At 31.1% G+C, this 27,638-nt stretch overlaps 5 protein-coding genes and 1 long non-coding RNA gene across 10 annotated transcripts; all 6 read right to left on the reverse strand.

Moving 5' to 3' along the window:
• Position 1: 1 nt before the first annotated feature.
• LOC105192997 (myo-inositol 2-dehydrogenase) lies at positions 2–3,060 on the reverse strand. Its single transcript, XM_011157312.3, has 4 exons — positions 2,896–3,060; positions 2,233–2,478; positions 848–1,229; positions 2–707 (listed from the first exon to the last, which is right to left on the reverse strand). Exons 1-4 carry the CDS (start codon positions 2,976–2,978, stop codon positions 255–257), a joined length of 1,164 nt encoding a protein of 387 aa, XP_011155614.1. The 5' UTR covers positions 2,979–3,060; the 3' UTR covers positions 2–254.
• Positions 3,061–5,543: 2,483 nt separating this feature from the next.
• Positions 5,544–8,716, reverse strand: LOC105193002. 2 transcript variants are annotated; one of them, XM_026137226.2, is made up of 5 exons: positions 8,351–8,716; positions 7,488–7,735; positions 6,724–6,869; positions 6,361–6,479; positions 5,544–5,731 (listed from the first exon to the last, which is right to left on the reverse strand). In XM_026137226.2, the coding sequence occupies exons 1-5, from the start codon at positions 8,406–8,408 to the stop codon at positions 5,727–5,729; spliced, it is 576 nt and encodes a 191-aa protein (XP_025993011.1). In that variant the 5' UTR covers positions 8,409–8,716; the 3' UTR covers positions 5,544–5,726. The 2 variants fall into 2 exon arrangements, with proteins under 2 accessions (XP_025993011.1, XP_011155619.1); XM_011157317.3 differs by having other exon boundaries at positions 5,547–6,479.
• A 1,889-nt stretch (positions 8,717–10,605) lies between these two features.
• Positions 10,606–14,572, reverse strand: LOC105206524 (bolA-like protein 3). Of its 2 annotated transcripts, none has more exons than XM_026137227.2 (6): positions 13,996–14,572; positions 12,583–13,063; positions 12,296–12,476; positions 11,678–11,804; positions 11,496–11,584; positions 10,606–11,055 (listed from the first exon to the last, which is right to left on the reverse strand). In XM_026137227.2, the coding sequence occupies exons 3-6, from the start codon at positions 12,320–12,322 to the stop codon at positions 11,017–11,019; spliced, it is 282 nt and encodes a 93-aa protein (XP_025993012.1). In that variant the 5' UTR covers positions 12,323–12,476; positions 12,583–13,063; positions 13,996–14,572; the 3' UTR covers positions 10,606–11,016. The 2 variants fall into 2 exon arrangements, with proteins under 2 accessions (XP_025993012.1, XP_039303052.1); XM_039447118.1 differs by having other exon boundaries at positions 11,678–12,151; positions 13,996–14,571.
• Positions 14,573–15,596: 1,024 nt separating this feature from the next.
• Positions 15,597–19,525, reverse strand: LOC105193018 (bolA-like protein 3). 2 transcript variants are annotated; one of them, XM_039447240.1, is made up of 6 exons: positions 19,185–19,525; positions 17,489–17,963; positions 17,210–17,387; positions 16,367–16,840; positions 16,185–16,273; positions 15,597–15,918 (listed from the first exon to the last, which is right to left on the reverse strand). In XM_039447240.1, the coding sequence occupies exons 4-6, from the start codon at positions 16,428–16,430 to the stop codon at positions 15,880–15,882; spliced, it is 192 nt and encodes a 63-aa protein (XP_039303174.1). In that variant the 5' UTR covers positions 16,431–16,840; positions 17,210–17,387; positions 17,489–17,963; positions 19,185–19,525; the 3' UTR covers positions 15,597–15,879. The 2 variants fall into 2 exon arrangements, with proteins under 2 accessions (XP_039303174.1, XP_039303173.1); XM_039447239.1 differs by having other exon boundaries at positions 18,882–19,525.
• An 836-nt stretch (positions 19,526–20,361) lies between these two features.
• LOC105204297 (bolA-like protein 3) lies at positions 20,362–24,542 on the reverse strand. Its single transcript, XM_039447241.1, has 5 exons — positions 23,787–24,542; positions 22,076–22,847; positions 21,456–21,582; positions 21,274–21,362; positions 20,362–20,826 (listed from the first exon to the last, which is right to left on the reverse strand). Exons 2-5 carry the CDS (start codon positions 22,079–22,081, stop codon positions 20,788–20,790), a joined length of 261 nt encoding a protein of 86 aa, XP_039303175.1. The 5' UTR covers positions 22,082–22,847; positions 23,787–24,542; the 3' UTR covers positions 20,362–20,787.
• Positions 24,543–25,018: 476 nt separating this feature from the next.
• Positions 25,019–27,531, reverse strand: LOC120357098. 2 transcript variants are annotated; one of them, XR_005574309.1, is made up of 4 exons: positions 26,874–27,531; positions 26,347–26,478; positions 26,165–26,253; positions 25,021–25,718 (listed from the first exon to the last, which is right to left on the reverse strand). It is a non-coding gene; the product is annotated as an uncharacterized LOC120357098 (long non-coding RNA). The 2 variants fall into 2 exon arrangements; XR_005574308.1 differs by lacking the exon at positions 26,874–27,531 and having other exon boundaries at positions 25,019–25,718; positions 26,347–26,835.
• Between the last annotated feature and the right edge of the window lie 107 nt (positions 27,532–27,638).

A 27,638-nucleotide genomic window follows, 5' to 3' on the forward strand; every position in this document is an offset into this window, starting at 1 on the left:
CTGGATTTTTGAGAATCATTTATTAAAGCATTACTGCATAATATCCGCACTCTTATCTCTCGGGTACAATCCTCTAGGTGAAAGAAGGGCCTGCATGTAGATTTTTAAATAAATAGCACTCACAGAAATGTCTTTTCATACACTTCTGTGAATGTTATTCATTAAAAAATTTTATTATAATTGGGCAATTTATCAGAATAGTATCAAAGAAGATGCTACATAAGTAAAGAAACAGTTTCAAGTCTTGTCGCTCATCAATTATCGGGCAACTCGCTGTCCGACCACTTGAGATTCACGATTTTCCCCGTACGAGCGGACTCTTCGCAGGCTGTAGCGATCTTGCTCACTGCCAGGATTTCCCTCGACTTGACCATCGACTCGACCTTACCGTGCACCACATCGATAAAGTGATCAAACTCTCTTCGGTAGCCGTTCATGAAACGACTAGCGAACGAGTAACAGATCGGGGCGGTGGTCGGTCCATGCAGATCACGCTGCAAACAAACGGAGTTTGGCTGTTCGTTGTTGGCTTGCACCATGCCCCCCGGACCGAAGACCTCCAGTCGTTGATCGTATCCGTACGAGCTGTTGCGCGACAAATCGATCATGCCGATGGTTCCTGACGGAAAGTGCATGGTCACTCCGACCGTGTCGAAGTCGTCGATTGCCTTGATCTCCGGAACGTTCGAGTCAGCCAGAACCGAAACCTGTAATCGTATTTTCTGTCTTAAATTTTTTTACACACATACGCCAATGACGATTCACGCAATTATTTTATCTCCCAAGATGATTATAAAAAATGAAGATTTGCACGAATATATGTAAAAAAAAAATAAATAAATTGCACCTTATCTGGGAATTCTCCGAGAACCCAGGTGATCATATCGATGTCGTGGACCAGACAGTCATGGAAAATACCGCCGGATACTCTCAAGTACTCTATGGAGGGCAGGGGAGAGTCGCGGGAGACAGTTTTAATTGTGTGAACGTGTCCGACCTCCCCTTTGCGAACTCGGTCTCGCACATTTGAGTAGCTTGGATCGAATCGCCGGTTGAACGCGGTGAACAACGGTTTGCCGACTTTCTTGGCTATCTCGTAGCACTTGACGGTGTCCGCACGATTCTCCGCTATTGGTTTCTCGCAGAAGACCGCCTTTTTCGCTTCCAGAGCTTTGATAACGATGTTCTCGTGCGTGTAGGTCGGCGACGCCACTACGACCGCGTCGACGCTTTACGAATCATGAAAAACGACAATTATTTCTACAGATATAAATGATAAATCTATTTTAATACATTTTGTAATCTGTATTATATCTGTACCTTGATGCTACAAAGGCCAATATCTGAATTTTCAAGTTAATTATATGAAATTTACAATTCATTTGTTACATTTCTAAAACAGCAAGTAAATTTGCACGTAATTTGTGTTCTTTATATTTTAGTTATTAATTTAACGTTGTTTACTGATGTTTTAACAATGTTAATGAGCGCTGAGTAAACGAGGCCTATGTGCACATTGGTCGTTTTTGCACAAAAGTTAAAATGAGATTGGCCTCTTTACAATTATTATTTTTCAAAATGCATTCATAGAAGGACGTTGGTCCTTTTTACAATAATAGTGGCTCTCATTTAGAATTAATTATTATTTTTCAAAATGTATTCATAGAAGGACGTTGGTCCTTTTTACAATAATAGTGGCCCCTATTTCTTTTTACAATAATAGTGGCCCCTATTTTGAATTAATTATTATTTTTCAAAATGCATTCATAGAAGGACGTTGGCCTTTTTTTACAATAATAGTGGCTCTCATTTAGAATTAATTATTATTTTTCAAAATGTATTCATAGAAGGACGTTGGTCCTTTTTAGAATAATAGTGGCCCCTATTTCGAATTAATTATTATTTTTCAAAATGCATTCATAGAAGGACGTTGGCCTTTTTTTACAATAATAGTGGCTCTCATTTAGAATTAATTATTATTTTTCAAAATGTATTCATAGAAGGACGTTGGTCCTTTTTACAATAATAGTGGCTGTCATTTAGAGTTTGTTAATGTATATAACTCGAATTTGGCAATTTTGGATATTGGCCCTTTTAGCACCAAGGTACAGATATAGATATAAATATACTATGCTTAATTTTTAATTTAGCTTTCAACTTGACTTTGAATTACACTTTGAAATTTATTTGTAACTTTTAGCACTTTTTCCAGGTGACACGGCCATCACTTACTTAGGATCTTTGAATACTTTGTCAGACTGCTTGCTATTTAGGAAGACAACGTTATCCAGGTGCCAGTACTTCCGCATACTTTGCCAACTGCTCTCGACATCATCAACAATGTATAAAAGTTGAACACGTCTACTGGAAGTTATGTTCTCTAAATGTATCACTCCGGCGCGACCCACGCCGAACAGAGCTACTTTGATTATCGGATCCTCCTGATTATCCATCTTCAGAGCGATGTTTTCCAAGTATCTACAAAAGATCTTTCGTTTAGTAGAAGAATATCGAAAGTAGAAACCAAAGACATATCTCGATGTCTCGACACATTTTTGCTCTTGAAAGGCGAAAATGAGAAACTGTGCGGAATAACAAAATTTACAAAGAAATCTTAATAATAAAAAAATTCGTCAAAGTCACAAAATTAATTTTCAAAATTGTAAGTGCAAGAGAACAAACGAATGAAATAAATTCAGTACAATTAATCAGCTATAATTTTTATATGAATTTTATCATACATTCATCCACCCCGCTCGAAGTCAAATTATAAATTAAATTGTTGCAAGAAATTTTTAAAAACGTCAAAGTCGTCGTTCTTTGGAATATTTGCGAGGCGACTCGCGACGACGCAAGCATATTATATAATGCTTATTATATGAATTAATTGCTTACTTTCTATAGAGGAAATCTTCTGCCGGTGGTGAAGGCTTCGGCTTGACGTAGGGGGATGTGTCTTTGAACTTGGCTGTCGCCATCGTTACCACGAATTATACTTTACGATTAATCCGAAATCTCTATTGCAACCAAAAGGCCGGTGTGGCTAACGACGAGCTTCTTATATACGAGAAGATCAATGGAAGTGGGGACTGCTTTGCTGTATCATGCTGTATATGTTCGGAAATTTTATATAGCGCTGTTTGCATCAATAAAAGATAAATTTCTAATCTCTCAAAACACACTGATGATATCGGGAATGCATAATGATAAACATGAGTGAAGAGACCCGTTGAATTAAATTATCATTTTTATAAGCTAATAAAGGTTCTGTAAATTTCTTCCTGATTTTCTGGATTCTTTGCCATTTTTGTTTTTATCTTCATAGCAGCAAATATCTTTAATATGATACATGCTAAACATTTCTAACAATCTTTTCAACAAATGTAAAGAGATAAGTATAAGTCTTTTTTACAACATTAATGGCGGAATAATTAATTTCGATTAGGATTTTTTTAGTAGCAATTGTTTTTTTAAATACATGCTAAAAATGAGCTTTCTTAGTGAAAATTTTTCTCCTAATTTTTATACGAATTGGAACACATTTTTTAGAAATATTCAGAGTCTACATCCTCTCTTATAAATTTTATATGTGAATTCCGAAATATTTTGATATGTTTTATCCAATAATTTATAAAAAATACTTTAACTTTTTTTTAGATTTTATAACATTTCATCGGAAATTGTAGAACAAAAAAATCTTAAAAGGATAATTCATAATCAATTTATATGGCAAATTCTGAGAATATTAGATATGTAGACTTTAAGTATATTTCTGATAAGTGTTTCAATTTGTATAAAAAAAAGAGAAAATTATAAAATTACAAAAATTCTAAAAAAAACTATATGAAAAATTCTGAAAAAATTTCCACCAGAGTTGAAATTAAAACATTTTAACTTAATTGCTCTCCCCTCCCTTCAGTGTAAAAAAAAAATTAATATAATTTGTGTTATCGTTTTAAATGTTAAAACATATGATGTTTACTAACTACAATATTAACATGCGTCACTTGCTACTATGAAAGTACGAATATAAACGACGATTTACTGAGAGAAGGTTCCAGATGGTTCTACCCGTTCATTAAGTTTATTTACGAGCCAATGAAAGAAACTCAGTGCTGCGAGTCACTCATCGCCCACAAAGAGAGACGAAAGCGAAATACAGTGGTGACAGGCAAGATATATTTTATAATTAATTATATTCAATATATTCAGTATAACCGACCCAGGGACGGATTAAGACTTATGCCGCCCCTAGACTCTCTATTAAATCTTTGCTGTCCTTATTTAAGCCTCAAGTGTAACTAAAATTAATTAAATTTTATATTCTGAAAATTCTGCTTTCTTCTTATATTATTTTATGTAAAAGATTTTAGTTGATTGCGCCAGTCACTACAAGATAAGTTTAAAAAGAAACTGTTTAAAAAATGCCGTCCTTATAAATTTGCCGCCCCTAGATAATAGCCTAAATCAGGCTTGGGAGCTAATCCGACCCTGAATATACCGGCTCACATCGACTTCTCTTGCTTTTTTTAACTCGGCTTGATAGCAACTGGTGCGATACCGAGTTTTACATACATACATACATACATACACAATTTACGAACAGCTGTTGTATATTAATGGTATACCGGTGTTTTCGAACGCAACTTAACGATTATTGTAACGTACATACATACACTACTTGACTCGTCTACGAATTGTTTACACATATTTACATGATATATATCCCAGCAAACACAGAAAATAATAGTTATATGTGTGTGTTACGTTATGTAACGAATTTTTACATTTTAGCAATATTATAGTTGTGTAAAATTGAATTCTTGATATTACAACATCATAACTTATAACAGTCATATAACTGCCATTTATTAGGTTTGTATAACATTGTATAACAAACATTTTATTTTAATAATATAATTGTTATAAAACTGAATTATTAATATGACTTTTGTATAACAAATATGATACAATTGTTATGTAACTTATTTTTCTTATGAGTGAGAGATTACAACTAACATGGACATTACATGTAACGAGCATGTTATATTGCGTGTTACTTCCAATTTTATTCTATTAACTATTGCTGTTATGCAACTGTGTTTGCTGGGATATTTCTATAAGAATGTGCAGTCTGCATTTTTGTATAATTGTCATTGTGATACGTGATACCGCTCCATTTGTTAAATCGTTATCATAGTGACCTGTAACCTGTAACATGTACGTATCCAAAAGAGACCTTTATCGTTACACGATTATTAAATTCTTCGCTCGTTATAATTTTAGAGTTGCCGTGAAAAAATCATGCCGGAGCGGCCTTTAAACCAGCTTGATTGGCCATTTAAGATTGTGACCAATACATTGATAAGCGAAATGTAAGTTTCCATGTGACACTGCATTATAGAAAGGTTAAAAGGATTATCGGCGAAATTATCGCGTTACGTATCGTGTATCTGGAATGGAAATAGATAATAAAAAATCGCTCGTGCACGAACCGCACTCGTCGCACATAAATGGAGATCACGTGAAAATGAGAAATCCGCTCCAACGAATTACATAATTTATTTAGAAATAACAAAAACTTAAATAACAGGCAGCGTCAACAAATTCATGAGTGCACGGAATGCGTCGTCGTGTCGTATGCAAGTGTTATAGCCGGAATCGACCGGATCGACGGCGCTCGCTGATTCATGAGACTTAACAAAACGGCACCCCCAACGCTCTTCTCATTCTGAAATCAATTGGGACACATGTGTGTGTGTGTGTGTTTCTTTTTTTTTTTCACCATGCGACAACGATCACGTTCGGCAAATGTGTAAGATCGATTTTGAAAAATGGATTTAATCAGTTCATAAATTCAGTGATTTTTTTAAAATTAATTCAATGATTTAATTTATTGCAGATTTAACTAATTTAACGATGTTTTGAATCAATCACGAATTGAGTGCATGAATTTTGCGTCTCTCTTGCTCCGCAATTGCCCATACAGCACAGAGGACTGCAGAAATATTGTTGCAACATTGCTGCAACGTTGTAATATTGCTGCAACGTTGCAACAATATTGTTGCAAGTTTTGTGCTGTATGGGTGTATTCGCTGAACATGCTCGGTGTCAAAAAGAGGCTTGTGACGACACCAACGACTGTGCCAGCGAGAAACTCTAGTTAATACAATCGCAACTTCAATTCAGCAACGACAGAATTAATTCTTTGGCAGTTCAATTTGCGAACGCGGTGATTATCAGCCAAAAAAGTTCCGTGAATGTTTTTGAGCGAAGCGAAAGGAAGAGGAGGCAAGTTTACTCAGTTTTACTTTATTAGCTAGCACACACTGGTATCTCACAGTTCGTCGTTTGCCTTACGGTACACTTGCTCCGGTATAAAAGCAACCTCGTCCCCGTAGCTTTCCACGTACGCCGACCTTTTTCTCCTGTCGCTTCCCGGATCGGCATCGACGAGAGCTATGCTCGATCTAGTCGGTCTGACAAACGATCAAGAGAATAGTAACGAATCGTAACAAAGCGCTTTAATTAAAACCATTCGCTATTTTTCGCAAATTGATAATTGAATTGATAAATGTTCTTTATACAATTATTTCCACGCATTGTGGAGAAAATCAATTATATCTCCATTAAACTTATGAATAATTGCAAATTATGAAAGCGTGAGGTAAACAACACATTCATATTGAAAGTAAGATGAATTAATAATGAAGCGATCATTACCTCTTCTTACTCCCATTAAAGTCTGCTGTTACGGTGAGAGCACGTGGCTTCGAGAAGTCGCATTCTAACGTAAAAGCGGCGTCACCTGGAGTTAACAGCTCGTCATCGTGCTGAATCACCACGACATTGCTGAATTTTTCGCCGTCCTTTCACCGGAAAAAAAAAAAAAAAAAAAAAACAGGAAAATAATCAGTAAATATGGTAAATATTTTTATTGGTCTCAAAAAAAAAAACATTGAATTTTTTGTATATCAAATAAGTGAATAAAGTTCTCTAATCTATTTTACGAGTAATCTCTTGCAGTAGAGATAGAAAGTAATTTAACTGTTATTGATAAAACATTGAGAAGCAGCATTCAAAATCTTGTGTAAAAGAAATGTAAATCACGCCGACTTTCCTACTTCATTATTTAGATTAAATAAATAAAAATGCGAGAGAAATTTTAGAAATTACGATCGAAAATGTAATGTTACAAGTTATACACTTTCTTTCTTCTTACTAGCTACCGATAATTCCTCGTTCCATCGTTTATAATGTACAGCGAGCTCGATCGAGTGTTTAGAAATTTACAAAAAAAAAAAAAAAAAATTGTAATGGAAGCTTATTACTTTAGAAAGATATAATTTAAAAGAAAACGAAATGCTCCTTCGATGCTGTACAGTGTACTCGAATGACTTGTTCTGCTGATAAGGCTAAGGAACGGTGATTTTAAACGGTAGCTACGGGAAAAATAATTAAAAAGATATGATACACAAATTACGTACCCTTTCAGTGTCGCATTTGTTTAAAGGAATGCTCATGGTGAAACTCCGACCGCGAACCGGATCGAGGAAGCAGGATGGCTCTCGGGAATGGAAACTACCCTGTGTGTAGATCACCCCTGAAAAGTCTTCCGTAGTTTTGAGCTCGACGGTCATTCTTTCGGCGCCGCAACGCAACCCCACACGATCGTAGCCTTCAGCTGATGCACCTATCCGCATGTCCTTAGATATATCCTGCTGCCAGATCTCTTCTGCAATCGGTCAATCAGATTGACGATCAGCTTTAGATTTTTTTTTTTTTTGTTTGTTTACCGTTACGTAAATTAAAGTGATGTAAGCACCTTGGTGAAGAATTTTCTCAAAACTTTTATATGAATTAGAACACTTTTCAGAACTATTGAGAATGTCGACTACATCGTTCCTTTGAATTTTTTCATATTTGCGTTGAATTTTGAAATATTCTAACAATTAGATTTATACAACAAAATTAGAGAAATTTTTTTTAAATTATAAAGTTATAAAGAAATTCTTAAAAATTTATATTAAAAATCTGAGAAAAATTTTTACCAGGGATGGGGGGGAGGGACAGACCTGAAATAAAATTCAATAAAAATTAGAAACAAAGACGCAACAGAGATTTATTTCACTTTTTCAGAAACTTGAAAGAAAATAATTTTAAACGAAACAGAAATTAAGAACACTTAATATTTAAGTACAATTACTTTTGAGTTCTTCAAATATTTATTTATTATAAAGTAATTTTATTTTTTGTCTTGGTAATCCCGTCTTTGATAAAAAAAAAAAAAACTATCGTCGGACTAACGGGTCACCGTGTAAATTCGCAATCTAACTCGGTTTTCTCTCACCTGCGTTACTCATCAGCTTGATGTTCCCTAGGAACGCAAGAAGCAGAATCAAACGCATGATCCCGGTGGAAACGGTAAGCGCGGACGAACGACCGTGAACTGGCGATAAACTCCGATAAACTCAGGTTCGCTCAATGCCAACGTGCGCTGTCTATCGCCGGCGCCGTTACCTGTGTCGGGGTGACTTTCTTCCCTCTCCATTTTAATTCACACCCGAATCGGATACTTTCACCGTGCAACAGGACAAACGTCTTCTTTCCTTTTCCTTCTTTTTTTTTCCTCAAGTACACATGTCGTAGACGTCATATGAATCATTGATCATGGTCGCGGTTCGTTGAATCGGAATTGCAGACTCTGATGCCGTTTCTTTTTATAAACTCGGGCAAACTTTACTTTAGCATAAATTTATCGCATCGATCCACGAGAAAGTAAAATCGCTTTATACTATAATTACATATACATATGCAAAATATCGGAAATACCAAGAATAATTTTTTATCAGAACTATTTTAAAAACTAGTTAGAAATACAGTAATGCAAATTTTAATTTTTTTTTCTGATAAAAGCAATTTTAATAAAAAAAATATATATGTAACGGCCTGTACTTTGACATTAAATGTAATTCTAACGTTAAGTGTAATTAAGTGCAATATTCAGCATAATATTAGGTGTTTTGCAAATTATTTTGCATTTTAAAGAGGCACTACCTGTACATATAACAGTAGTATTATATTTATTTGTTACAACTATTGTTATTATAAAGTGCAAATCCGCATTTACAACGTTGTTAATCCTTTGTTAATCCTTTGCTATTAATTCTGTAATCAAAAGACAAAATATAATAGAAGCTTATAAAAATGTTTAGTTTTCGTGATACTTTATTGTAACAATTCTTTCCATATTTTTGGTTTCTTTATTATAATATCTAATATATTGATAATATATTAGACCATTGACGTGTTTGTAGCTTCCTAAAACTGTTGTCTCGAAAGAGAAAAATATAAACAGAGCAATTAGATTTTTATCTTTCAAATAAAAATAATATAAACAAAACCGTTTTAGAAAGCTACAAACATGTAAAATGATCTATTATTATCAATAATATACTTACTATTGCTTTATTGCAATTTGCAAGAGAAGATAATGCACATTTTATTAATAATACCTAAAAATACTACTGCTCAGTATTTTTCTACAAGGATTGTGTCCGCGATGACACTCCATTGAATCGTAACTATCAAGTCGGAGGTTTATTTGAGTTTAACACTCATTTGAGTGTCATTTCGTACACGAGTTGGTTGTATTTTTTGTAAGGGAAGAATGTATATTGTTTAATATTAAATTATTATTAAATAATAGTAAGAAACATTCCGCATTCAAGTGCTGGAAACATCATAAAAATAGCCAAGAAATTAATTATATAGGTAAAAGGCATAATAAAATAGGTAAAAGAGAGTTCAGTTTGCAGTCGTTCCAGAACGAAATGCGAGATTTCTGGTTCGAGAAAACGCTCCTGATACGCGGGGACCATGCAGAGCAAAGAGGTAGCAGGAAGTAAACTGATACTTACCCCGTTTTATTCACTTTCTACTTTACCGACTCTCGATGACGGCACCGTAGATAATCGAGGGTTATAATTATCTACAGCACCGTCATCGAGAGTCGGTAAAGTAGAAAGTGAATAAAATGAGATAAATAATAGTTTACTTCCTTATACCTCTTTGCTCTGCATGGTCCCCGCGTATCAGGAGCGCCAACTTGAGAGTTTAACACTCAATGGAGTGTCATTGCGGACACTACTAGGGTGTATTTTTCGCTATTAAAAATATTAAAAGCGAAAATATGACGAGACGCTATAAACTTTTCCATCTAATCTTTTAATTTTTAATATAAAACTGCAAGAATCCTGAGAAATAAGTACAAAATGGGCAAATAAAACAAACGGATCTACTTATTATTTGATATAAAAATAAAATTCAGTTTTTATTAATTCTATATGTATGTATATTCAAATAAATCAAGTAAGAATACATATATGTGTAGTTTAATCGTTTAAAATTCCGAGACCGTATTATATTAGAGAAACAAAAAATATGAAGCAATTGTTACAGTAAAGTATCACAAAAGTTAAAAAATTGTATTAGCTTGTATTTTGCTTTTTTATTAAAAATTTAAGTTTTAAATTATTTTCTGAATAGTTTATCACTATTCATTCAACTAAAGACTGTGAATATGAAAAGAAAAATCACATTTCCTTAATTATTCCAATATTACTCTTATTTCACTTATATTTTTTTATAAATCTCTTTTTATCACATATCATGGTGTAAGAAATATATTCCTTAAACCATGTCACATATATCATTGTTTAAATTTACAACTTATAAAATATATATATAACATGCGCATGATCTCCAAATTTTAAATATAGAGTTCCAATAATAAACTCGTTTTACAACTAATTATTTTGAATATGGGAAGAAAATCTAGAAATTCTAAATTATTCAAGACAGTTTCGAAAATCCTAACCAAAACTTTTGAAAGAGGGAATCGGATGTCCATCGTTAGATTCAATAAAATAAGTATATTAACATATTTCCTCTATAAAATTAATTTAACAATCGTCCAAAAAATAAAATTCACGCCTACGGGATACTCGTACGTATTCAGAGGCCATGAATGTCTTTGATATCTTCCTTAGGAACCTGCAATAAAACAAAATTGTCAACTTAATTGATATGTGATCAATTTAAGAACGTTGGCTTCAGTTTAAAAAAGTGAAGAGGCGTTTCATTTATGTACATCTTTTAACACAGGTTTTGACACTGCCTTCAATCTTCAAAATAATAAATAATGAACAAAATTTAAACAACAAAAATAGTAATTTGTTATTTAAAAGTATCTTCTTTATAATTATCAATAAACTAATAATTATCGGAAAAAATTGAAAAAGAATTGTTATGCTATTTTAGAAAGTTTCTTAAAGAAAACTATATAGTAAAATTTAAAATAGAATGTAAAATTGTATATTCATCACAAGCTCATTCACAAAATTTGATTGAGCTCTTATGGGAACTTATTATGTAAAAAGATTGAAGAAGCTCCTTAATCACAGCTTTTCCAGGAAGGAATCGTCGAGCTTTACCTCATTAATAATTTGGTGTTGCTTGATGGTATTCAGTCCCTTGAATTCTGGGGCAACAACATTTATGTCAAGCATGGCACTGCATCTGCCTAAAGTACAATTGCAATTGTGTCAACGTATCGCTATAAGTATATTCAAGAAAATTTCTCCCCAAAAATACATATATTAGAAATAATTGTTACCTGATACAAGAGCAACTTTAATCAGTTGAGCTTGTGGGAACCTGTTCCTCAAAATGGATATCATTTTCTGTCCGGCATGCTTACCCGTGAGTAAGCCATTGGAACCATTCCACAACCGTGATAGCCGCTGCAACAATTTGGTTCTATTTATTTATCTTTCTCATTGCAGACCTCTTAATTCTCACTTATCTATAGCATTAAAAATATTGCTCAAGGGAAATAAGTAGCATTGAATTTAAACATAAAAGTTAATTTCATTAAAATTTAACATAAATTCTAAATTTTTTACTTATCTTTCTTATTAACAGAAAGTATCATTAAGTTTCATTTAATTATCTTAGGTAGATTCTTTGAATGTAAATATTAATATAATAATTTAGGGTGCATGGAGTCCATAAAAAATTATTATACAAGACCATCGTTTTAAAAGTGGATTAATTTTTAGTCCATGAATCAATCTCGTTTTGCATCCATCTTTACAAGAGAAGTTTAAAAATTAACACACAATACAAAAGCTTACATAATAAGTGTTAGTCATATAAATATTATCTAATGCATGCAATAAAATGCTTTTTAGTCATTTTATTTCTTAATATTGATAACAGAGATAAATCTTACAATCATCCTATATACGTTGAAATTCATAAGGAGCGATGAATTTATTTCATTTGTGAGTGCCGACAGGTGGTATTCTTCCAAAAATGTATTCTGCTACAATCACAACCAACCAAGAAGCTAGGATTCTGTTTTCCATAGTTATAAAAAATGACTCACCAGGTTTTAAAATTTTCACGCAATTCTATAAAGAATATTTGTAAAAGATTTAATTCTGCATTCATATTTAAAAGCTCTTTTAAAATAATATTTATATTCAATATATCGATTCTTGTTACAATATACTGTACCTTTAAAAATAATTGTGGATCTTTTACATGCTCCAAAATCTTAAAAGCCACAACAGCATCATATAACTCGCCTTTTTTGGGAAAAATCCTCTATGGTTGTTTGAATGTAGTTCAGTCTCTCCAATACATCGGGATCCAATTTCGCATGCTCTTTAGCAACATTAATTTCGTCGATGCATCTGTTCCAGTCACTCGCGCGCCTATTCTTGCTAGACGCTCAGCCGATATACCTCCACCTCAATCGACATCTACAATCTTGACGTCTTCCAGCGGAAGAGCTGGGTTCGGGACTTCATCTCCAGCATTCGTCAATCCGTCCCTTACAATCTGTCCCTGTACTCTAATCAGAGTATATAGATGGAGGTCGGAAAATGGGCCACTTTCATCCAGACATGTTTAAAAGCAAAGAAATATTCGATTTCCTCAGAATCCGCTGTCGACATTGGTCTATATAACGATTGATACATACTGCACTTTCAATCTGCAATAAATAATCGATTTTTTTATTTTCTTGTAACAAATACTTTTATGATATATTTATGCATAAAATAGATCAGATTTTTATATTCCATTCACATACGTTAAAAGACAAAATATAACAATAAACAAAATAGATAAAGAACAAAATACTACCAAAAAACTTATGTATTATATATAAAAATTAAAAGAAATTTCTCCTCTTCGAATCATTTATTGTAAATATCATGTTACTCTGAATGTAATAAGTAGAACAAAATTGTAAATTGTAAATATTTTAAGGACCATTAAAAAAAAAATAAATAAATAAAAACAATAAAAATCTTCTGGATCTGTTTTGTTCTTGGGAAAATTTTATATTTGTTATTTATACTTTCCACAGTGTAATACTGATAAATTTGAATAAACTTTAAGATAAAGTCTTATAACCAAATTTTGAGAAATAAACTTGTGTTTTTAAAAAAAAAACAATTTGTAATTCATCACATGATTAGATACATTGCAAGATATAATTAAATATCCCTCATAGAGATTTTAGAAAGTATTCCTGGATGATCCAATGACACATCTAAGAATATTCCAAACTATATCATATTTGTGTTTGAGTTTAAAAAAAGTTATATCAGAAAATATATCCAATAAGTGTTCAAAATGCAACAATAAACAAATACATCTGAAAATTTATTTCCTCTCTAATTAGTCTAAGAAATCGAAACGATTCCCATATAAAACAATAGAGAACAATAGAGTAAGTGAGATACTTGCATTGTCCCTACTTTAATTAAACAATCTAAAATTTTACGTTATAATAAAGTACATTACAGTTTTACACATATTTATCTGCCACAATTTTTTACGTAAAAACTGCATAAAGGATAAATTTATGATATAAAATATTTCAAACTTTTGCGATACGCACACATTATATTTGCATACCTATGTATAAATTGATGACTTTGATATACGATGCATAGCACAAATTTAATTTAGAAAGAATGTCATTTAACTTGAATAATGTTCAATTTTGTTATTTTCTGCAGGATCAATAAGAAATATAAAAATAAGTTCGGCATATGCATCTTTCAAGCAAAGATGCTAGCAGATTGACAACAAATTTGATCGACCAAATCGATCGTTTGCTTTAACGCTTTGACGGTCTTAATTTTTAGATTATTTCTTAGAACTTAAAAAATGAAAGTTGTAAAGGTAATGGTTAATGTAACTATTCAAAATATCCCAGCATCTCCGATTGTGACGAAATTAGACTAATTCAACGCGTTTTCACACGAAACGAACGAATCTGGTAGAAAAAACCGAAAAAACTGTCGATCTGCCCCGAGAATCGAGATATTAAGCACTAAGGTTGAGGTTAGAATCCGGAAAGAAATCCGAGATTTAGGGCTCGAGAAATCGCTCCTGATACGCGGGGATCATGCGGAGCAAAGAGGTATAAGGAAGTAAAATACTACTTATCCCGTTTGAATCACTTTCTACTTTACCGACTCTCGATAACGGCGCCGTAAATAATCAAACGTTATAATTATCTACAGCGCCGTCATTGAGAGTCGATAAAGTAGAAAATGAATAGAACGTGGTAAGTATCAGTTTACTTCCTGCTACCTCCTTGCTCTGCATGGTCTCCGCATATCAGGAGCGTTTTCTCGAACCAGAAATCCCGCATTTCGTTCTGGAACGACTGCAAACTGAACTCTCTTTTAACCTATTTTATTATGCGGAATTAATCTCTTGGCTATTTTTATGATGTTTCCAGTACCTGAACGAATGCGGAATGTTTCTCGCTATTATTTAATAATAATTTAATATTAAATAATTTAATATACATCTTTCAAAAAATACATCCAACTTGTGTACGAAATGACTCTCAAATAAACCTCTAACTTAAGACTCAATGAAGTGTCATTTCGGACACTAGTGAGTACTTGGGTGTATTTTTCGTAAAAGTTATTGAAAATAGACATATTACACGCAAAAATATGGCGAGGCGCTATAAACTATAAACTTTTCCATCTAATCTTTTAATTTTTAATATAAGACTGCAAGAATCCTGGGAAATAAGTAGAAAATGGGCAAATAAAACAAACGGATCTACTTATTATTTGATACAAAAATAAAATTCAATTTTTATTAATTCTATATGTATATTCAAATAAATTAAGTAAGAATACATACATGTATATTTTAATCGTTTAAAATTCCGAGACCGTATTATATTAGAGAAACAAAAAATACGGAGCAATTGTTATAGTAAAGTATAACAAAAGTTAAAAAATTGTATAAGCTTGTATTTTGCCTTTTTATTAAAAATTTAAGTTTTAAATTATTTTCTGAATAGTTTATCACTATTCATTCAACTAAAGACTGTGAATATGAAAAGAAAAATCACATTTCCTTAATTATTCCAATATTACTCTTATTTCACTTATATTTTTTATAAATCTCTTTTTATTACATATCATGGTGTAAGAAATATATTCCTTAAACCATGTCACATGTATCATTATTTAAATTTACAACTTATAAAATATATATATAACATGCGTATGATCTCCAAATCTTAAATATAAAGTTCCAATAATAAACTCGTTTTACAACAAATTATTTTGAATATGGGAAGAAAATCTAGAAATTCTAAATTATTCCAAACAGTTTCAAAAATCCTGACCAAAACTTTTGAAAGAGGGAATCGGATGTCCATCATTAGATTCAATAATATCAGTATATTAACATATTTCCTCTATAAAAATAATTTAACAATCGTCCAAAATATAAAATTTACGCCTACGGGATATTCGTACGTATTCAGAGGCCATGAATGTCTTTGATATCTTCCTTAGGGTCCTGCAATAAAATAAAATTGTCAACTTAATTGATATGTGATCAATTTAAGAACGTTCGCTTCAGCTTAAAAAAGTGAAGAAGCGTTTCATTTATGTACATCTTTTAACACAGGAGGTTTTGACACTGCCTTCAATCTTCAAAATAATAAATAATAAACAAAATTTAAACAACAAAAATAGTAATTTGTTATTTAAAAGTTATTATGTAAAAAGATTGAAGAAGCTCCTTAATCACAGCTTTTCCAGGAAGGAATCGTCAAGCTTTACCTCATTAATAATTCGATGTTGCTTCATGGTATTCAGTCCCTTGAATTTTGGGGCAACAACATTTATGTCAAGCATGGCATCGCATCCTCCTAAAGTACAATTGCAATTGTGTCAATATATCACTATAAGTATATTCAAAAAAATTTCTTCCCAAAAATACATATATTAGAAATAATTGTTACCTGATACAAGGGCAACTTTAATCAGTTGAGCTTGTGGGAACCTGTTCCTCAAAATAGATATCATTTTCTGTTCGGCATGTTTACTCGTGAGTATGCCATTGGAACTATTCCACAACCTAGATAGCCGCTGCAACAATTTGGTTCTATTTATTTATCTTTCTCGTTGCAGTCCTCTTGATTCTCACTTATCTATAGCATTAAAAATATTGCTCAAAAGAAATAAGTAGCATTGAATTTAAACATAAAAGTAAATTTCATTAAAATTTAACATAAATTCTAAGTTTTTTACTTATCTTTCTTATTAACAGAAAGTATCATTAAGTTTCATTTAATTATCTTAGGTAGATTCTTTGAATTTAAATGTTAATTTAATAATTTAAGGTGCATGGAGCCCATAAAAGATTATTATACAAGACCATCGTTTCAAAAGTGGATTAATTTTTAGTCCATGAATCAATTTCGTTTTGCATCCATCTTTAAAAGAGAAGTTTAAAAATTAACACACAATACAGAAGCACTTACATAATAAGTGTTAGTCATATAAATATTATCTGCACTGAGAAAAATATATTGGTTGTAAAACTAAAATATTTAGTCCGATACGCACAACTAAACATTGGGTTGATTCAACAATTATTTAGTTGCACGAAAAAAGATGTAGTTCATTTATATTAACCACTCCAATTTTTTAACTAAGAACTAACTAAATCAACTCAATATTTAGTCGTGCGTATCAGACTAAATATTTTAGTTTTTCAACCAATTTTTTTTCTCGGTGTACATGCAACATAATGCTCTTTAGTCATTTTATTTCTTAATATTGATAACAGAGATAAAACTTACAATCATCCTATATATGTTGAAATTTAGGAGCGATGAATTTATTTCATTTGTGAGTGCCGACAGGTGGTATTCTTCCGAAAATGTATTCTGCTACAATAACAACCAACCAAGAAGCTAGGATTCTGTTTTCCATAGTTACAAAAAGTGATTCACCAGGTTTTAAAATTTTCTCGCAATTCTATAAATATTCGTAAAAGATTTAATTCTGCATTCATATTTAAAAGCGCTTTTAAAATAATATTTATATTCAATATGTCGATTCTTGTTACAATACTGTACCTTTAAAAATAATTGTGAATCTTTTACATGCTCCAAAATCTTAGAAGCCACAACAGCATCGTATAACTCGCCTTTTTTGGGAAAAATCTTCTATGATTGTTTGAATGTAGTTCAGTCTCTCCAATACATCGGGATCCAATTTCACATGCTCTTTAGAAACATTTATTAATTTCGTCGATGCATCTGTTCCAGTCACTCGCGCGCCTATTCTTGCTAGACGATCAGCCGATATACCTCCACCTCAATCGACATCTACAATCTTGACGTCTTCCAGCGGAAGAGCTGGGTTCGGGACTTCATCTCCAGCATTCATCAATCCGTCCCTTACAATCCCTGTACTCTAATCGGAGTATATAGATAAAGGTCGGGGCCACTTTCATTCAGACATGTTTAAAAGCAAAAAAATATTCAATTTCCTCAGGATCCGCTGTCGACATTGGTCTATATAACGATTGATACGCACTGCACTTTCAATCTGCAATAAATAATCAATTTTTTTATTTTCTTGTAACAGACACTTTTATGATATATTTATGCATAAAATAGATCAGATGTTTATATTCCATTCACATACGTTAAATATAACAAAATATAACAATAAACAAAATAGATAAAGAACAAAATACTACCAAAAAACTTATGTATTATATACAAAAATTAAAAGAAATTTCTCCTCTTCGAATCATTTATTGTAAATATCATGTTACTCTGAATGTAATAAGTAGAACAAAATTGTAAATTGTAAATATTTTAAGGACCCATTAAAAAAAAAAATAAATAAAAAAAAAAATAAAAAATCTGGAACTGTTTTGTTCTTGGGAAAATTTTATATTTGTTATTTATACTTATTCACAGTGTAATATTGATAAATTTGAATGTACTTTAAGATAAAATCTCATAACCAAATTTTGAGAAATAAACTTGGTGTGGTTTTAAAAAGAACAACTCGTAATTCATCACATGATTAGATACATTGCAAGATATAATTAAATATCCCTCATAGAGATTTTAGAAAGTATTCCTGGATGATCCAATGACACATCTAAGAATATTCGAAACTATATCATATTTGTGTTTGAGTTTAAAAAAAGTTATATCAGAAAATATATCCAATAAGTGTTCAAAATGCAACAATAAACAAATACATCTGAAAATTTATTTCCTCTCTAATTAGTCTAAGAAATCGAAATGATTCTCACATAAAACAATAGAAAACAATAGAGTAAGTGAGATACGTGCATTGTCTCTACTTTAATTAAAAAATCTAAAATTTTATGTTATTATAAAGTACATTACAGTTTTACACATATTTAATTGCCACAATTTTTTACGTAAAAACTGCATAAAGGATAAATTTATCATATAAAATATTTCAAATGTTTGCGATACGCACACATTATATTTGCATACATATGAATAAATTGATGACTTTGATATACGATGCATAGCACGAATATAATTTAGAAAGAATATCATTTAACTTGAATAATGTTCAATTTTGTAATTTTCTGCAGGATCAATAAAAAATATAAAAATAAATTCGACATATGCATCTTTCAAGCAAACTGCTAGGAGATTAACAACAAATTTGATCGACCAAGTCAATCGTTTGCTTTAACGCTTTGACGGCCTTAATTTTTAGATTATTTCTTAGAACTTAAAAAATGAAAATTGAAAAGGTAATGGTTAATGTAACTATTCAAAATATCCCAGCATCTCCGATTGTGGCGAAATTAGACTAATTCAACGCATTTTCACACGAAACGAACGAATCTGGCAGAAAAAACCGAAAAAACTGTCGATCTGCCCCGAGAATCGAGATATCATGCACTAAAGTTGAGGTTAGAATCCGGAAAGAAATCAAACATTTAGGGCTCGAGAAATCGCTCCTGATATGCGGGGATCATGCGGAGCAAAGAGGTATAAGGAAGTAAAATACTACTTATCTCGTTTTATTCACTTTCTACTTTACCGACTCTCGATGACGGCGCCGAGGATAATCGAATGTTCTAATTATCTATAGCGCCGTCATCAAGAATCGGTAAAGTAAAAAGTGACTAAAACGGGGTAAGTGCCAGTTTACTTCCTGCTACCTCTTTGCTATGCATGGTCCCCGCGTATCAGGAGCGTTTTCTCAAAGCAGAAATCCTGCATTTCGTTCTGCAACGACTGCAAACTGAACTGTGTTTTAACCTATTTTATTAGGCGGAATTAATCTCTTGGCTATTTTTATGATGTTTCCAGTACCTGAACGAATGCGGAATGTTTCTCGCTATTATTTAATAATAATTTAATATTAAATAATTTAATGTACATCCTTCCCTTACAAAAAATACATCCAACTTGTGTAGGAAATGACTCCAAATAAACCTCCAACTTAAGACTCAATGAAGTGTCACTTCGGACACTTGGGTGTATTTTTCGTGAAAGTTATTAAAAATATACATATTACACGCAAAAATATGGCGAGGCGCTATAAACTTTTCCATCTAATCTTTTAATTTTTAATATAAGACTGCAAAAATCCTGGGAAATAAGTACAAAATGGGCAAATAAAATAAACGGATCTACTTATTATTTGATATAAAAATAAAATTCATTTTTTATTAATTCTATATGTATGTATATTCAAATGAATCAAGTAAGAATACATATATGTGTATTTTAATCGTTTGGAATTCCGAGACAGTATTATATTAGAGAAACAAAAAATATGAAGCAATTGTTACAGTAAAGTATCACAAAAGTTAAAAAATTGTATTAGCTTGTATTTTGCTTTTTTTTTATTAAAAATTTAAGTTTTAAATTATTTTCTGAATAGTTTATCACTATTCATTCAACTAAAGACTGTGAATATGAAAAGAAAAATCACATTTCCTTAATTATTCCAATATTACTCTTATTTCACTTATATTTTTTATAAATCTATTTTTACCACATATCATGGTGTAAGAAATATATTCCTTAAACCATATGTCACATATATCATTGTTTAAATTTACAACTTATAAAATATATATATATATATATATATATATATAACATCTCCAAATTTTAAATATAGCGTTCCAATAATAAACACGTTTTACAGCCAATTATTTTGAATATGGGAAGAAAATCTAGAAATTCTAAATTATTCCAGACAGTTACGAAAATCCTGACCAAAACTTTTGAAAGAGGGAATCGGATGTCCATCGTTAGATTCAATAAAATCAGTATATTAACATATTTCCTCTATAAAATTAATTTAACAATCGTCCAAAAAATAAAATTCACGTCTACGGGATAATCGTACGTATTCAGAGGCCATGAATGTCTTTGATATCTTCCTTAGGAACCTGCAATAAAACAAAATTGTTAACTTAATTGATATGTGATCAATTTAAGAACGTTTGCTTCAGTTTAAAAAAGTGAAGAGGCATTTCATTTATGTATATCTTTTAACACAGGTTTTGACACTGCCTTCAATCTTCAAAATAATAAATAATGAACAAAATTTAAACAACAAAAATAGTAATTCGTTATTTAAAAGTATCTTCTTTATAATTATCAATAAACTAATAATTATCGGAAAAAATTGAAAAAGAATTGTTATGCTATTTTAGAAAGTTTCTTGAAGAAAACTATATAGTAAAATTTAAAATAAAACCTAAAATATAAAATTGTATATTCATCACAAGCTCATTCACAAAATTTGATTGAGCTCTTATGGGAAGTTATTATGTAAAAAGATTGAAGAAGCTCCTTAATCACAGCTTTTCCAGGAAGGAATCGTCGAGCTTTACCTCATTAATAATTTGATGTTGCTTCATGGTATTCAGTCCCTTGAATTCTGGGGCAACAACATTTATGTCAAGCATGGCACTGCATCTGCCTAAAGTACAATTGCAATTGTGTCAACGTATCGCTATAAGTATATTCAAGAAAATTTCTCCCCAAAAATACATATATTAGAAATAATTGTTACCTGATACAAGAGCAACTTTAATCAGTTGAGCTGATGGGAACCTGTTCCTCAAAATGGATATCATTTTCTGTTCGGCATGCTTACCCGTGAGTAAGCCATTGGAACCATTCCACAACCGTGATATCCGCTGCAACAATTTGGTTCTATTTATTTATCTTTCTCATTGCAGACCTCTTAATTCTCACTTATCTATAGCGTTAAAAATATTGCTCAAGGGAAATAAGTAGCATTGAATTTAAACATAAAAGTTAATTTCATTAAAATTTAACATAAATTCTAAATTTTTTACTTATCTTTCTTATTAACAGAAAGTATCATTAAGTTTCATTTAATTATCTTAGGTAGATTCTTTGAATGTAAATATTAATTTAATAATTTAGGGTGCATAAAGTTCATAAAAAATTATTATACAAGACCATCGTTTTAAAAGTGGATTAATTTTTAGTCCATGAATCAATCTCGTTTTGCATCCATCTTTACAAGAGAAGTTTAAAAATTAACACACAATACAAAAGCACTTACATAATAAGTGTTAGTCATATAAATATTATCTAATGCATGCAATAAAATGCTTTTTAGTAATTTTATTTCTTAATATTGATAACAGAGATAAATCTTACAATCATCCTATACGTTGAAATTCATAAGGAGCGATGAATTTACTTCATTTGTGAGTGCCGACAGGTGGTATTCTTCCGAAAATGTATTCTGCTACAATCACAACCAACCAAGAAGCTAGGATTCTGTTTTTCATAGTTATAAAAAGTGATTCACCAGGTTTTAAAATTTTCACGCAATTCTATAAAGAATATTTGTAAAAGATTTAATTCCGTATTCATATTTAAAAGCGCTTTTAAAATAATATTTATATTCAATATATTGATTCTTGTTACAATATACTGTGCCTTTAAAAATAATTGTGGATCTTTTACATCCACTCCAAAATCTTAAAAGCCACAACAGCATCGTATAACTCGTCTTTTTTGGGAAAAATCTTCTATGATTGTATGAATGTAGTTCAGTCTCTCCAATACATCGGGATCCAATTTCGCATGCTCTTTAGCAACATTAATTAATTTCGTCGATGCATCTGTTCCAGTCACTCGCGCGCCTCTTCTTGCTAGACGCTCAGCCGATATACCTCCACCTCAATCGACATCTACAATCTTAACGTCTTCCAGCGGAAGAGCTGGTTTCGGGACTTCATCTCCAGCATTCGTCAATCCGTCCCTTACAATCTGTCCCTGTACTCTAATCAGAGTATATAGATGGAGGTCGGAAAATGGGCCACTTTCATCCAGACATGTTTAAAAGCAAAGAAATATTCGATTACCTCAGAATCCGCTGTCGACATTGGTCTATATAACGATTGATACATACTGCACTTTCAATCTGCAATAAATAATCGATTTTTTTATTTTCTTGTAACAGATACTTTTATGATATATTTATGCATAAAATAGATCAGATGTTTATATTCCATTCACATAATGTTAAATATAACAAAATATAACAATAAACAAAATAGATAAAGAACAAAATACTACCAAAAAACTTATGTATTATATACAAAAATTAAAAGAAATTTCTCCTCTTCGAATCATTTATTGTAAATATCATGTTACTCTGAATGTAATAAGTAGAACAAAATTGTAAATTGTAAATATTTTAAGGACCCATTAAAAAATAAAAAATAAAAAATAAAAAAAATAAAAATCTTCTGGATCTGTTTTGTTCTTGGGAAAATTTTATATTTGTTATTTATACTTATTCACAATGTAATACTGATAAATTTGAATAAACTTTAAGATAAAGTCTTATAACCAAATTTTGAGAAATAAACTTGCTGTGGTTTAAAAAAAACAACTCGTAATTCATCACATGATTAGATACATTGCAAGATATAATTATATATCCCTTATAGAGATTTTAGAAAGTATTCCTTGATGATCCAATGACACATCTAAGAATATTCGAAACTATATCATATTTGTGTTTGAGTTTAAAAAGAGTTATATCAGAAAATATATCCAATAAGCGTTCAAAATGCAACAACAAACAAATACATCTGAAAATTTATTTCTTCTCTAATTAGTCTAAGAAATCGAAATGATTCTCACATAAAACAATAGAAAACAATAGAGTAAGTGAGATACGTGCATTGTCCCTACTTTAATTAAAAAATCTAAAATTTTATGTTATTATAAAGTACATTGCAGTTTTACACATATTTATCTGCCACAATTTCTTACGTAAAAACTGCATGAAGGATAAATTTATGATATAAAATATTTCAAACTTTTGCGATACGCACACATTATATTTGCATACCTATGTATAAGTTGATGACTTTGATATACGATGCATAGCACAAATTTAATTTAGAAAGAATATCATTTAACTTGAATAATGTTCAATTTTGTTATTTTCTGCAGGATCAATAAGAAATATAAAAATAAGTTCGGCATATGCATCTTTCAAGCAAACTGCTAGCAGATTGACAACAAATTTGATCGACCAAATCGATCGTTTGCTTTAACGCTTTGACGGCCTTAATTTTTAGATTATTTCTTAGAACTTAAAAAATGAAAGTTGAAAAGGTAATGGTTAATGTAACTATTCAAAATATCCCAGCATCTCCGATTGTGACGAAATTAGACTAATTCAACGCGTTTTCACACGAAACGAACGAATCTGATAGAAAAAACCGAAAAAACTGTCGATCTACCCCGAGAATCGAGATATTAAGCACTAAGGTTGAGGTTAGAATCCGGAAAGAAATCCGAGATTTAGGGCTCGAGAAATCGCTCCTGATACGCGGGGATCATGCGGAGCAAAGAGGTATAAGGAAGTAAAATACTACTTATCCCGTTTGAATCACTTTCTACTTTACCGACTCTCGATGACGGCGCCGTAAATAATCAAACGTTATAATTATCTACAGCGCCGTCATTGAGAGTCGATAAAGTAGAAAATGAATAGAACGAGGTAAGTATCAGTTTACTTCCTGCTACCTCCTTGCTCTGCATGGTCTCCGCGTATCAGGAGCGTTTTCTCGAACCAGAAATCCCGCATTTCGTTCTGGAACGACTGCAAACTGAACTCTCTTTTAACCTATTTTATTATGCGGAATTAATCTCTTGGCTATTTTTATGATGTTTCCAGTACCTGAACGAATGCGGAATGTTTCTCGCTGTTATTTAATAATAATTTAATATTAAATAATTTAATATACATCTTTCCCTTACAAAAAATACATCCAACTTGTGTACGAAATGACTCTCAAATAAACCTCTAACTTAAGACTCAATGAAGTGTCATTTCGGACACTAGTGAGTACTTGGGTGTATTTTTCGTAAAAGTTATTAAAAATAGACATATTACACGCAAAAATATGGCGAGGCGCTATAAACTATAAACTTTTCCATCTAATCTTTTAATTTTTAATATAAGACTGCAAGAATCCTGGGAAATAAGTAGAAAATGGGCAAATAAAACAAACGGATCTACTTATTATTTGATACAAAAATAAAATTCAGTTTTTATTAATTCTATATGTATGTATATTCAAATAAATCAAGTAAGAATACATATATGTGTATTTTAATCGTTTAAAATTCCGAGACCGTATTATATTAGAGAAACCAAAAATATGAAGCAATTGTTACAGTAAAGTATCACAAAAATTAAAAAATTGTATTAGCTTGTATTTTGCTTTTTTATTAAAAATTTAAGTTTTAAATTATTTTCTGAATAGTTTATCACTATTCATTCAACTAAAGACTGTGAATATGAAAAGAAAAATCACATTTCCTTAATTATTCCAATATTACTCTTATTTCACTTATATTTTTTATAAATCTATTTTTACCACATATCATGGTGTAAGAAATATATTCCTTAAACCATGTCACATATATCATTGTTTAAATTTACAACTTATAAAATATATATATAACATGCGCATGATCTCCAAATCTTAAATATAGAGTTCCAATAATAAACTCGTTTTACAACAAATTATTTTGAATATGGGAAGAAAATCTAGAAATTCTAAATTATTCAAAACTGTTTCGAAAATCCTGACCAAAACTTTTGAAAGAGGAAATCGGATGTCCATCGTTAGATTCAATAAAATCAGTATATTAACATATTTCCTCTATAAAAATAATTTAACAATCGTCCAAAATATAAAATTTACGCCTACGGGATACTCGTACGTATTCAGAGGCCATGAATGTCTTTGATATCTTCCTTAAGGTCCTGCAATAAAATAAAATTGTCAACTTAATTGATATGTGATCAATTTAAGAAAGTTCGCTTCAGCTTAAAAAAGTGAAGAAGCGTTTCATTTATGTACATCTTTTAACACAGGAGGTTTTGACACTGCCTTCAATCTTCAAAATAATAAATAATAAACAAAATTTAAACAACAAAAATAGTAATTTGTTATTTAAAAGTATCTTCTTTATAATTATCAATAAACTAATAATTATCGGAAAAAATTGAAAAAGAATTGTTATGCTATTTTAGAAAGTTTCTTAAAGAAAACTATATAGTAAAATTTAAAATAAAATTTGAAATGCTTGTTTATTCATCACAAGCTCATTCACAAAATTTGATCGAGCTCTTATGCAAAGTTATTATGTAAAAAGATTGAAGAAGCTCCTTAATCACAGTTTTTCCAGGAAGCAATCGTCGAGCTTTACCTCATTAATAATTCGATGTTGCTTCATGGTATTCAGTCCCTTGAATTTTGGGGCAACAACATTTATGTCAAGCATGGCATCGCATCCTCCTAAAGTACAATTGCAATTGTGTCAATATATCACTATAAGTATATTCAAAAAAATTTCTTCCCAAAAATACATATATTAGAAATAATTGTTACCTGATACAAGGGCAATACAACTTTAATCAGTTGAGCTTGTGGGAACCTGTTCCTCAAAATGGATATCATTTTCTGTTCGGCATGTTTACTCGTGAGTATGCCATTGGAACCATTCCACAACCGAGATAGCCGCTGCAACAATTTGGTTCTATTTATTTATCTTTCTCGTTGCAGTCCTCTTGATTCTCACTTATCTATAGCATTAAAAATATTGCTCAAAAGAAATAAGTAGCATTGAATTTAAACATAAAAGTAAATTTCATTAAAATTTAACATAAATTCTAAGTTTTTTACTTATCTTTCTTATTAACAGAAAGTATCATTAAGTTTCATTTAATAATCTTAGGTAGATTCTTTGAATTTAAATGTTAATTTAATAATTTAGGGTGCATGGAGTCCATAAAAAATTATTATACAAGACCATTGTTTTAAAAGTGGATTAATTTTTAGTCCATGAATCAATTTCGTTTTGCATCCATCTTTAAAAGAGAAGTTTAAAAATTAACACACAATACAGAAGCACTTACATAATAAGTGTTAGTCATATAAATATTATCTGCAATGAGAAAAAAATTGGTTGTAAAACTAAAATATTTAGTCAGATACGCACAACTAAACATTGAGTTGATTCAACAATTACTTAGTTGCACGAAAAAAGATGTAGTTCATTTATATTAACCATTCCAATTTTTTAACTAAGAATTAACTAAATCAACTTCTAAATATAATTTAGAAAGAATATCATTTAACTTGAATAATGTTCAATTTTGTAATTTTCTGCAGGATCAATAAAAAATATAAAAATAAATTCTACATATGCATCTTTCAAGCAAACTGCTAGCAGATTGACAACAAATTTGATCGACCAAGTCGATCGTTTGCTTTAACGCTTTGACGGCCTTAATTTTTAGATTATTTCTTAAAACTTAAAAAATGAAAGTTGAAAAGGTAATGGCTAATGGTAACTATTCAAAATATCCCAGCATCTCCGATTGTGGCGAAATTAGACTAATTCAACGCGTTTTCACATGAAACGAACGAATCTGGTAGAAAAAACTGAAAAAACTGTCGATCTGCCCCGAGAATCGAGATATCAAGCACTAAAGTTGAGGTTAGAATCCCGAAAGAAATCGGACATTTAGGGCTCGAGAAATCGCTCCTGATACGCGGGGATCATGCGGAGCAAAGAGGTATAAGGAAGTAAAATACTACTTATCTCGTTTTATTCACTTTCTACTTTACCGACTCTCGATGACGGCGCCGAGGATAATCGAATGTTCTAATTATCTATA

Source organism: Solenopsis invicta, chromosome 3, assembly GCF_016802725.1.
Source record: "Solenopsis invicta isolate M01_SB chromosome 3, UNIL_Sinv_3.0, whole genome shotgun sequence".
In the NCBI taxonomy this organism is placed as follows: domain Eukaryota; kingdom Metazoa; phylum Arthropoda; class Insecta; order Hymenoptera; family Formicidae; genus Solenopsis; species Solenopsis invicta.

Bases quoted from the DNA above. Each gene is read 5' to 3' on its own strand.
- LOC105192997 (XM_011157312.3), bottom strand. From the start codon at position 2,978: ATGGCGACAGCCAAGTTCAAAGACACATCCCCCTACGTCAAGCCGAAG. The intron at 2,479-2,895 runs GTAAGCAATTAA...GATCTTTTGTAG, and splicing joins GAAGATTTCCTCTATAGAAA to ATACTTGGAAAACATCGCTC. The intron at 1,230-2,232 runs GTAAGTGATGGC...TGATTCGTAAAG, and splicing joins AAAGTATTCAAAGATCCTAA to CGTCGACGCGGTCGTAGTGG.
- LOC105193002 (XM_011157317.3), bottom strand. From the start codon at position 8,408: ATGCGTTTGATTCTGCTTCTTGCGTTCCTAGGGAACATCAAGCTGATG. The intron at 7,736-8,350 runs GTGAGAGAAAAC...GACCGATTGCAG, and splicing joins CAAGCTGATGAGTAACGCAG to AAGAGATCTGGCAGCAGGAT. The intron at 6,870-7,487 runs GTACGTAATTTG...TTCCGGTGAAAG, and splicing joins ACAAATGCGACACTGAAAGG to GACGGCGAAAAATTCAGCAA.
- LOC105206524 (XM_026137227.2), bottom strand. From the start codon at position 12,322: ATGAATTTCAACGTATATAGGATGATT. The intron at 11,805-12,295 runs GTAAGATTTATC...AAATTGTTGCAG, and splicing joins TCAACGTATATAGGATGATT to CGGCTATCACGGTTGTGGAA. The intron at 11,585-11,677 runs GTAACAATTATT...ATTGTACTTTAG, and splicing joins TAAAGTTGCTCTTGTATCAG to GCAGATGCAGTGCCATGCTT.
- LOC105193018 (XM_039447240.1), bottom strand. From the start codon at position 16,430: ATGATATCTATTTTGAGGAACAGGTTCCCACAAGCTCAACTGATTAAA. The intron at 16,274-16,366 runs GTAACAATTATT...ATTGTACTTTAG, and splicing joins TAAAGTTGCCCTTGTATCAG to GAGGATGCGATGCCATGCTT. The intron at 15,919-16,184 runs GTAAAGCTTGAC...ATTTTATTGCAG, and splicing joins AACATCGAATTATTAATGAG to GACCCTAAGGAAGATATCAA.
- LOC105204297 (XM_039447241.1), bottom strand. The intron at 21,363-21,455 runs GTAACAATTATT...ATTGTACTTTAG, and splicing joins TAAAGTTGCTCTTGTATCAG to GCAGATGCAGTGCCATGCTT. The intron at 20,827-21,273 runs GTAAAGCTCGAC...GTTTTATTGCAG, and splicing joins AACATCAAATTATTAATGAG to GTTCCTAAGGAAGATATCAA.